The sequence below is a fragment of the Nerophis lumbriciformis genome, linkage group LG07, assembly GCF_033978685.3.
Source record: "Nerophis lumbriciformis linkage group LG07, RoL_Nlum_v2.1, whole genome shotgun sequence".
Taxonomy (NCBI): Eukaryota; Metazoa; Chordata; class Actinopteri; order Syngnathiformes; family Syngnathidae; genus Nerophis; species Nerophis lumbriciformis.
Window position 1 is genome coordinate 36,773,378 of NC_084554.2, and position 11,950 is coordinate 36,785,327.

General features: G+C 44.2%; 1 protein-coding gene across 1 annotated transcript; it reads left to right on the forward strand.

Annotated features, from left to right (window-relative positions):
- Positions 1-6,542: 6,542 nt before the first annotated feature.
- LOC133609558 (dermatan-sulfate epimerase-like protein) lies at positions 6,543-11,659 on the forward strand. Its single transcript, XM_061965248.1, has one exon. The coding sequence runs from the start codon at positions 7,120-7,122 to the stop codon at positions 10,720-10,722; it is 3,603 nt and encodes a 1,200-aa protein (XP_061821232.1). The 5' UTR covers positions 6,543-7,119; the 3' UTR covers positions 10,723-11,659.
- Positions 11,660-11,950: the final 291 nt, after the last annotated feature.

The window sequence follows — 11,950 nt, forward strand, 5'->3', positions numbered from 1 at the left end:
GATAGAAATAAGTATTTTATTCTGAAAGCAATTTTCAACTTGCAATTTTTAAATGAAGCATCGTTGGGATCTTGCAGAATCTTTAAACAAGATTTTCTATTTAGGGAAAACCAAAATATCTTCTTAAAAAAGTTTTCTCAATTTTGATGTTTTTAAACTAGAATATCAAAAATATAAATATTTAGAAGATTATGATGTAAAGTCTATCACTAAAAAAAAGGTAAATAGCTCTTAAAACTTAAAATGTTTTTCTATTTACAGTAATATGTTGTAAAAAAATTAATAATAAAAAAACCCCACCATATATTTTACAGTAAAAGTCTGGCAACTAAGCTGCCATTTTTTTCCATTAAAAAATGGGTAAAATCCACAGCTTTTTTAAAACTGTACATTAAAAAAATTTAAAATATTCAAATTCATAGACAAATTTATTAATTATTTACTGTTACAAGTGGCCCTCTAATGGCAGCATTACATGTTGTCATACTGGTCCAAGTGCGCCTGTTTGCCACTACCAAACCAGTACTTCTATGGTTGTCGTCACATTTCTCCTCCTTCCAGCCGAGTGTGCACACAGCTTCGTATTTCTCAAGGTTCTGCAGGTATTAATATTTGTAAAATTCACATAGCCAGAAGAAACTGGTGCGTAGGAGCGGAACAGGCAATTTGCAAACAAGATGGAAATGCAGCAGTCCCCCCAGAATTACAATACCAAGATGCACAAAGGAAAGAAATGGTTTGTTTTTTACGTGTTTTGATGTGAAGTACAACCGCCGGCTTGTCGCTTCACTTTTTACTGCCATTTCTCTGACTTGAAGCATGGATGCCTTAAGACACAGGGAGCGCTTGTTTTACTCTCCTGTGACAGCTCATATGAACTGCAGTGGTGGGATCATTTTGATCTTATTGCGCAACATAACACACAGTAAATGTTCTTTTATTGTTCACTATTTGGCTCATTGACCAGAGTCATGTGTTTCATATTTATTTTGGCGTATTGTTATTAATAAAAAAAAAACCCCGCCAACTCTTAATTTTGTTTGCAGGTCAACTGTAGTGATTTTTTTTAATGACATTTATGAAACACCAACACGGTATCAGTGCAGTGTCAATACAGCGAATGAGTGTGCCACACACTCACTAGGACGTCATGTACAGTGATTTTCAAACCTTTTTGAGCCAAGGCACATTTTGTTTTCATTGAAAAAATGTGGAGGCACACCACCAGCAGAAAATATTAAAAAATGAAACTCGGCAGCTGATATTGACAATGAAAAGTTGTTCTCGCAAGTGTTGGATAAGAATTCAAACCATAACCAACCATGCATGACTATACTCTTGTCTCAAAGTACTGTCACATCACGCCGTCACTTATTTGGAGTTTTTTGGTGTCTTCCTGTGTGTAATGTTTTAGTTCCTGTTTTGCGCTCCTATTTTGGTGGCTTTTCCTGTTTTGTTGGTATTTTCCCGTCGAAGTTACATGTCTTCCTTGAGTGCTATTCCCCCGCACCTGTTTTGTTTTAGCAATCAAGACTATTTAAGTTGTCACTATCCTTTCCGGGGACATAGTTGATTGTCATGTCATGTCATGTCCGGATGCACTTTTTGACGCTGTCTGCTCCACACGCTGTAAGTCTTTGCTGTCGTCCAGCATTCTGTTTTTGTTTACTTTGCAACCAGTTCAGTTTTAGTTTCATTTTGCATAGCCTTCCCTAAGCATCAATGCCTTTTTTTTTTCTTTTTTTTCTTTTTATTGACATACAGCATCAGACATTCCTATCCATTACATCATATTCACATTGTCTATTCTCTATCCTAAATGTCAAAATATTTTTGTTTATATCCCATCTATACCACACCTCCCCCCCAAAAAAGAAAGAAACAACAACAAAATAATATCTACAAATACATCGATTAAATAAACAGGAAAAAAAGAAAAAAAAAGGAAATAATAATACATTAATAAAAATAATAAATAAAATATAAACAGATATATATATATATATATATATATATATATATATATATATATATATATATATATATATATATATATATAGGGAGTAATCCCTTCTTTTTTTTTTCAATGCCTTTTCTTAGCGGTACTTGCCTTTTGTTTATTTTGGGTTTAAGCGTTAGATACATTTTTACCTGCACACTGTCCTCTGCATATTGTGATCACGACAAACTATGTTCCCGACATCTACAAAGCAATTAGCCACCTGCTGCCACCTACTGATATGGAAGAGTATTACACGGTTACTCTGCCGAGCTCTACACAGCACCGACACTCAACAACGGCACATTTGCAGATTATTTTTACTGGTTTGCAAAAAATATATTTAAACCAAATAGGTGAAATTACATATTCTCCCACGGCACACCAGACTGTATCTCACGGCACGCTAGTGTGCCACGGCACAGTGGTTGAAAAACACTGCTCTAGGGCAGTGGTCCCCAACCACCGCGCCGCGGCCCGGTACCGGTCCGTGGATCAATTGGTACCGAGCCGCACCAGAAATTAAAAAATTTAAAAAAATTCGAAAAATTAAAAAAAATTTATTAAATCAACATAAAAAACACAAGATACACTTACAATTAGTGCACCAACCCAAAAAACCTCCCTCTCCCTCATTCACACTCATTCACACTCATTCACACTCATTCGCACAAAAGGGTTTTTTCTTTCTGTTATTGTTTCTGCTTCCTACATTATATATCAATATAGATCAATACAGTCTGCAGGGATACAGTCCGTAAGCACACATGATTGTATTTTTTAATGACAAAAAAAAACAACTTTTTTTTTTTTGATTACCCCCCCCCCCCCCCCCCCAAAAAAAAGTCCATGGGCCAACTTTTCAAGCGTTGACCGGTCCACAGTTACAAAAAGTTTGGAGACCCCTGCCCTAGGGGACGTTACGTAATAGGGGTGCTGAAAAAGAATCAAAATACATACAAATGGCAATTCTCATGTATTACGTACTGTTTTTAATTGATTCATAATTTATAGAAATCAAAAGAATATACATAAACGTTTTTTCTTTTAAGAATATAGTTTTAAAAATATGTTTTTAGACCATGGGTGTCAAACGTACGGCCCGCGGGCCTGATCAGGTTTTATCCAGCCCGCGGGATGAGTTTGCTAAGTATAATAAGGAGCCGAAATTTTGAATGAAAGAAACTGCTGTTCTAAATGTGTCCACTAGATGCCGCAATAGCAATTATTTGTATATTTGTAGATGATGCTACATATGTCAAAAAAACCAAAAAAAACCCACATGATGTTAGTGCACCAGTCGAGGAATATGAGCAAACTGCATTAATAACGTCCTGTAATTTCCATCCATTTTCTACCGCTTATTCCCTTTTGAGGTCGCGGGGGCGCTGGAGCCTATCTCAGCTACAATCGGGCGGAAGGCGGGGTACACCCTGGACAAGTCGCCACCTCATCGCAGGGCCAACACAGATAGACAGACAACATTCACACTCACATTCACACACTAGGGCCAAATTAGTGTTGCCAATCAACCTATCCCCAGGTGCATGTCTTTGGAGGTGGGAGGAAGCCGGAGTACCCGGAGGGAACCCACGCAGTCACGGGGAGAACATGCAAACTCCACACAGAAAGATCCCGAGCCCGGGATTGAACCCATGACTACTCAGGACCTTCGTATTGTGAGGCAGACGCACTAACCCCTCTTCCACCGTGCTGCCCGTCCTGTAATTTGATTTTGATATTATTTTTTTATCTTGATAGATTGAAAATTAACACCAATGAGATGACTGAAGAACATTATCACATCATTTATTCAGAAAGTACAAATAACGACAAATAAAGATAGAATACTATTAACCGCACCATGTAAGTGTAAAAAAACAACAACAGCATTAATTTTTAAACAAAGAAAATAATCTGAAGTTGTCTTTATTTTTAAGTTATCCTGCCGTGATTTTACCAGTCCGGCCCACTTGGGAGTAGATTTTTCTCCATGTGGCCCCCCGATCTAAAATTAGTTTGACACCCCTGCTTTAGACCATCGACCCCGCGTGTATGCGTCATATGTCAGCAGCCAAGAGGGACTTTTGTAACCTGTAAGTTGTATGGAGGTTAATTTGTGTCTTTATTACGAACCCTTTTTTTTTGGACACTAAATTTATGTAACTGAATTTTTTACATTTGAGTTTTGTGATTTAAAAAAATAAATAAATTAATAAATTTATGCTGACAATTTCATTAAGATTCAGTTGGTGGAAATGTTTTAAAATTTAGTGTGTAAAAATTCAGAGTAAAAAAGTTCAGTGTAAAAAAAATTCAATACAAATATTTTCTTTGCTTCTAAACATCATGTGACTTCAAACTTGACGCCTCATTGGCTGGTTCTAAAACAGGATCGTTTGCTTCAGTCTTAATTTACTGAAGTGGGTCTTACCTTTTGAAGTGGCCAATATTTCCGCACTGAATTTTTCAGCAGTGCATTTTTTTTCACAGAATTTTAAAACACTTAATTTTTAAACACTGAATTTTTCTACACTATTTTCACACACTGGATTTTAAATTACTGAATTTTTATACATTAATTTTTTACACATTTAATATCAAAACACAGATTTTGCTCACAAACTTATGTGCAATGAAATTGTCAGCCTAATGTGAATTCAGTTCAAAAAATTCAAACGCCAAAAAATCAGTAACAAATTCAGTGTGGGAAAAAAAGCTTTAGTAATAAAGACACACATCAAATTCCGTAAAATTGCTTTGAAAATGTTTTATTATAATTTTGTACCAAACAATATATTGCGAGACTCAATACTGAATCGAATCATCCCACCGAGTATAGTCGTTGGAAAATATATACCCCTACTATGTAAGTGCTATGATCTTCCACCATCATGTCATGGTATCCGATTTGGTACACAGCATATGCAGGTAATAATTATTGTGAATACACTATATTGCCAAAAGTATTTGGCCACCCATTCAAATGATCAAAATCAGGTGTCCTAATCACTTGGCTCGGCCACAGGTGTATAAAATCAAGCACTTAGGCATGGAGACTGTTTCTACAAACATTTGTGAAAGAATGGGCCGCTCTCAGGAGCTCAGTGATTGCCAGTGTGGAACTGTCCTAGGATGCCACCTGTGCAACACATCCAGTCGTGAAATTTCCTCGCTCCTAAATATTCCAAAGTCAACTGTTTGCTTTATTATAAGAAAATGGAAGAGTTTGGGAACAACAGCAACTCAGCCACAAGTGGTAGGCCACGTAAACTGACAGAGAGGGGTCAGCGGAAGCTGAAACGCATAGTGCAAAGAGGTCGCCGACTTCAGTTGCTATAGAGCTCCAAACTTCATGTGACCTTCCAATTAGCCCACGTACAGTATGAAGAGAGCTTCATGGAATGGGTTTCCATGGCCAGGCAGCTGCATCTAAGCCATATGTCACCAAGTCCGATGCAAAGCATCGGATGCAGTGGTGTAAAGCACGTCGCTACTGGACTCTAGAGCAGTGGAGTCGCGTTCTCTGGACTGATGAGTCACGCTTTTCCATCTGGCAATCTGATGGACGAGTCTGGGCTTGGAGGTTGCCAGGAGAACGCTACATTTCGGACTGCATAGTGCTGAGTGTGAAATCTGGTGGAGGAAGAATTATGGTGTGTGGTTGTTTTTCAGGATTTGGGCTTGTCCCCTTAATTCCAGTGAAAGGAACTTTGAATGCTCCAGGATACCAAAACATTTTGGACAATTCCATTCTCCCAACCTTGTGGGAACAGTTTGGAGCGGGCCCCTCCCTCGTCCAACATGACTGTGCACAAGGACACAAAGCAAGATCCATGGATGACAGAGTCCGGTGTGGATGAACTTGACTGGCCTGCACAGAGTCCTGACCTGAACACGATAGAACACCTTTGGGATAAATTAGAACGGAGACTGAGAGCCAGGCCTTCCTGACCAACATCAGTGTGTGACCTCACCAATGCGCTTTTGGAAGAATGGTCGACAAATCCTATAAACACACTCCGCAACCTTGTGGACAGCCTTCCCAGAAGAGTTGAAGCTGTAATAGCTGCAAAAGGTGGACATCATATTGAACCCTATTGGTTAGGAATGGGATGGCACTTTTAAGTCAAGGCAGGTGGCCAAATACTTTTGGTAATATAGTGTATGTTGGAGCCAATGTTTTTAATGCGATGGGGTCGAATGTGAAATATATGTTTTTCTTGTTTTGTCACCATATTAGCGTGAATAGCTTTCTAAAAATGACAGGAGTGTAAAAAAAAACAAAAAAAAAAACACTTGTTTGATTCCCTCTCTGCACTGCTGGCACAGACGCGTACAAAGGAGAGAGGTTGGAGCCACAGCGCCCTCTAGCGGACGGATTTAGTGCGACAGTTTCCAGCGGCTCCACTCGTCTGAAAAATAATCAAAGTGTGGAACATTTTGTCAGAGGACACCGCAGATTGCACGCATGCAAGTGTGTGTGTGTGTGTGTGTGTGTGTGTGTGTGTGTGTGTGAGTACAGTACACGCCAGCACACGTCCATGTCACACCTCTGCTGCTGCGTGGATCTGGAACATTCATCCTCCTCCTCCTCCTCTTCATCCCCATCTGGAAGGCTGATTTAGTGTTTCCTGCGCGCTGCGTGGAAAAAAAAAAGGCAATACTTGAGGAGTGACGACAACTTTCCTCCATTTCTGGCGCACACGAACGAGCGGCCGCAGCAGCAGCGGGAGGAGATCAAACGGAGAGGCGGGCATCGGGGGAGCCGCGCGGCCGCTGGCGGTGCTCTGCAGCCCCGGGGAAGCGAGCGATGTCGCCCGCGGAGGAGCGCAGCTCGCCGGGGTTCGGCGTCACGGATGCCGCGGCTCCTGTTGGACTGCTGGCGGTGCTTTTTGGGACCGGACACTGACTGGGCTGAATGATGTTTGTGCAAAAAAAAAAAAAAACATCTGTAGGAGGAATTTATTGTGACTTTTACAGGCGAGTGGACATTTTTTTGTGTGATGAGCACTTTTAATGATTATTTGCAAACATATGGAAAGTGCACTAAAGTTGAGGACTCATTTCCTGGACTCACAATGGGACATGTGATAGTTTCTTGACATTTGGACACCACCATGGCTGTGAAGGGCACTCCATTTGCTCTCTTTTTACTTGCACTCTGGACAGTGGCGGCTCCCTTTTCGGGGCTCCTCAACGGCGCAGAGAAGGACTTTTTTCTGGATGACTTTCTGCAGAACAAGCCGTCCCGGGACAGCGTGGCCAAGCAGGCGGCGGCGGCGGCATCCCCCCACCCCATCGTGTATTTTAGCCAAGAGGACGTGTCGCTCATGAGGAAGAGGTCCTCCACCACCCACAGCCACATATTTAAAATAATTCATGCGGGTGTGTTGACTATGTTGTCCAACACTCGTTTTTACCTTCCTCCCGTCGACCATACGGTGTTTAAAAGCAAGTGGAACGAGTTTTATGGAAACAACCTACCCCACGTGGCTCTGTACTGCCTCCTGGTACCAGAGGACTCTGATGCTCTGCAGTTCCTGCTCAAATTCATGGACAGGATGGAAGCGTACCCAGACTGGACTGTGACCGCTGCGCCCAAAGACGAAGTCCCCATAGCACACTCTCTCACGGGGTTCGCCACGGCCTATGACTTTATTTATGCCTACTTGGACAATACACGCAGAGATGTTTACCTAAAGAAAATCAAGTCTGTGACAGCCGAGATGCACGAGTTTGCCAAGTACCGGGGGTGGGGCAAACAGTACATCCACAATCATCAGACCACCAACGTAGTATCCATCCTGATTGGGGCCATCGTGGTGGGCGCACATGACAACCAGGAGTCTATGATGTGGAAACAAGTGGCTGTGAACTATATGGAGAAAAACATGTTCCTGCTGAATCACGCCGTCGACGGCTCGCTGGACGAGGGGGTCGCCTACGGGAGCTACACAGCCAAGTCCATCACACAGTACGTCTTCTTGGCGCAGCGGCACTTCGGCATCGACGGCACGCAGAACAACTGGCTACAAAAACACTTCTGGTTCTACTACGCCACCATCTTGCCCGGCTTTCAACGGACAGTGGGCATCGCAGACTCCAACTTCCACTGGTTCTACGGGCCTGAGAGCCAGCTGGTGTTCCTGGATGCGTTCGTCATGAGGAACGGAACGGGCAACTGGCTGGCTCAGCAGATTCGGAAGCACCGAGCCAAGGATGGCCCCTTGGCATCGTCGCCATCTCATCTCTGGGTCACGCTCCACACAGAGTTCATCTGGTATGACGCCAGCCTCACCCCGAAACCTCCACAAGACTTTGGCAAATCCAGGATGCATATTTTTGCCAACTGGGGCGTTGTTACCTATGGAGCTGGGCTACCCAGTGGTCAGGGTAACACCTTTGTGTCCTTCAAGTCTGGCAAGCTGGGTGGCCGTGCTGTATACGACATTGTCCACGATAAGCCCTACAGCTGGGTGAACGGCTGGGACAGTTTCAACCCAGGTCATGAGCACCCAGATCAGAATTCTTTTACGTTCGCTCCTAATGGCCAGGTGTTTGTAGCAGAGGCCCTTTATGGGCCAAAGTTTACCTTTCTTAACAATGTGCTGGTGTTTAGTCCGTCTCCTACCAGTCGGTGTAACATGCCATGGGAGGGTCAGATGGGGGAGTGTGAAAAGTGGCTGCGCTGGAATGCCAAAGGGGTAGGCAACACTCGGGGCGAAGTAATCACAGCGTCGTCGCACGGGGACACCATGTTTGTGAGCGGTGAAGCCGCCTATGCCTACTCGTCCGCCATGAAACTGAAAAGCGTGTACAGAGCTCTGGTGATGCTCAATTCCCAAACGCTGCTCGTGCTCGACCACGTGGAGAAGATGGCCGATTCCCCCTTGACATCGCTCAGCGCTTTCTTCCATAACCTCGATATTGACTTCAAATACGTCCCTTTCCGATTCATGGACAAGTACAATGGTGCAATGATGGACGTGTGGGACGCGCACTATAAAATGTTTTGGTTTGACCCCAGGGGCCGCAGTCCAGATACCCACTTACAGGAGACAGAACAGTCCTCTGAGTTTAGGACAAGATGGACTCAGTATGTTAATGTGACGTACCCAATGAAAGGCACAGTTACCAGAGCAGCATATGTCTTTCATGGACCACATGTTGAAGTGTCCAACTGTAAATTTGTAGATGCTAGCAAAAACGGCGTGACAATCTCTCTAACTATTAACGACACAGAGACGCTAGTTTCCATTGCGACAAATTATGAAGACATTAGCGCGAGGGCGGAATATTTAGGGTACGGCGGTCACTGTAAACTGGAGGATCGATACCAAATCACTCGTTTCGGCCTCGGCACGCAGCTGCAGCCTGGAAAAACAAGCAGTGGCAATCCGCTTTTTAAGTTTGCCTTCATACTCCATGTTATGCCAGGCGTTATCCTCTGCATAGGCTGCGTCTTCTTTGTCATCCAGAAAAAGTTTTACATCTGCTGCAGGCCGCACCGGCTGATGCGCTACACCCTCATCGCCATGCTCATCCTGTGGCTCACCCAGCTGTTCTTGGTGTCCAACAGCTGTGATCAGCTCCTCTGCGGGGTGAAATGGAAAGGCAGGGGTGACCAAAACGAAGCCGACCGACAAGTCACACTGCCTGACAAGCACCAGATCCCCCTCCCCACCGTCCTCATCACGACCCTACCTGGCTCAGGGTCGGAAATACTCAAGTACCTCTTTTACAACAACACAGACTTTGTTTACATCACAATTCCCACCGAGCTTGTGGACATTCCGGAGACAGAGTTCGAGTTTGATTCCCTGGTGGATGACTGCGAGTGGTCTCGAGCGGAGGCTGAACAAGGGCGCTTTAAGGTAATCCACGGCTGGCTGCATTCGCTGATCCAGTACCCCAAGCTTCACCTGCAGAACATTCAGCTGGGAGAGGAAAGTCGGGACAACCTGCTCCAGAAAGGCAGCTCCTCTCAGAAAGGAGAATGGTCCAGGTGGACGGAGCTGGCGCAGGCCAACCTCGTCAAGGATGTGGCGTACATCAGGGAGCAGAGGCGCCACCTGGTTAAGTACCCAAACAGCCGCGTAGTCCTTAACATGCGCAGTGGAAGTTGGCCGCTGAAACTGCCTTTCATTCAGGAGGTCGTGGGACAATCCCTGAAGACCATCTACGTAATGAGGGACCCCCGAGCGTGGATTTATCTCATGCTGTATAACAGCCAACCCAACTTGTACTCTCTGAAAAACATCCCTCAGCACCTTTCCGTGATATTCAAGGAGGATGCTGTCAGGGATGGCTGCCAGAGAATGGCGCCCGAGTTCAACACCCTCAGGAGACTGCTGGCTAATCCAGAGAGCGACCCGGTCGTGATCCTGGCTCACCTGTGGCTAGCTCACACCGGCGCCGTGCTGAGAATCAGTCAGAGCCTCCCCGAGGGCTGTTACCTCCAAGTGCGCTTCGAAGACGTGGTCAACTTCCCCCTGGAGACGGCGGAGGGCATCCACGCCTTCTTAGGGGTGCCGCTGTCGCCCGCCGCCCTCAACCAGCTGCAGTTCACCACCTCCACCAACTTGTACAACCTCCCGTACGAGGGGAACATTTCCCCGGCCAGCATCGAAGTGTGGCGGCAGAAAATGCCGGAACGGGACGTGAAGCTGGTAGAGGACATCTGCAGGAACGTGATGAAGAAACTAGGATATGTTAACTGATTTGCACTGATTTAAAACTTGACACTTTCGGGGCTAATCGGGGGTCCTGTGTCTTATGAGGTTTACTGGTGTCTTTTCTTCAAGGGCCATTTTATATTAAAATGGATGTGTGGGTGCTGGTTTTAATCAAGTCTGTCCTAAAGCAAATTATACCAGGTTTTTTTTTTTTTCTTTTACCTCAAAATGTGATGTTGTGTTCAAAGATCATGTGTTTCGAAGTGAATGAGCACTGCTGGGATGTCTGATGAAGATGACATATTTATTGACCTTTATTTTGGCGAGGGCCGTCATGCTGCTTTTCCCTTTAAACGCGTGTACAGACAAACAAGTTATTTAGCGGATTGTGTTTTGGGGGTTTATTTGAAGTTGAAGTGCACTTTCGACTGTTTTTGGGACACAGGCGATCATTGTATGTACCTTTAAAGATAGAAGTGTGAAGGATTTATGGCTTCCAAAGACAAGAGCGGGCATGAATGTGATTATTCAAACTCCCTTTTGGCATTTATTGAATTAGATCAGAGGGAAGTGTTTAACGGGGATCCAACTGGAAAGAAAAGGAGATGCGCTGTCTCTCCCCCCCCCCCCCGGCCCCGCTCGCCCTCACCCCACCCTCAGCAACTTGCGTTAATCTGCAAAATGTCACAAATGAAGCGTTTGGCTTGTCGAGGCGTGGAGGAAGCGTAAACAGTTTCCATTTCCTGCCTCGCTCAATCAGACTTCTAATGATCTCTTTTTAATAGAACGAGGAGGAGGGGGGTGTGTTTGCATTGGGTGTGACTTTTCACCGTCTGGTCCCAACACCAACAACACCCGCCCCGCTTTGATTGTCGAGCCCGTTACCATTTTCTATGACTCTTTCATGTGGCCTTGATCGACGCCTGATCACAGTGGTTGTCCTGTTGATGATGTCTTAGGAAATAAATTCATCAAAATGTGAGTCAGTTCTCATGAGTTTTTTTTCTAATATTCATGAGAGTCAACCAAAAGCATTATTTTTAAAAGAAGAATTTTGTGTTGGATGTCATTCTGACATGGAAGGTGTACCTAATATTTTGGCCAGTAAGTGTGCAGATGCAAGGTTTTTTTTTGGTTTGTGGGCCACATGCCGCAGGTGTTCTACATCACATGTTTATCCAGTAGAGTATGAGGTGTCCAAACTTTTTCACACTCAGGGCCGCACACTGAAAAATGAAAGCATGAGGGTGCCATTTTGATATTTTTCATTTTC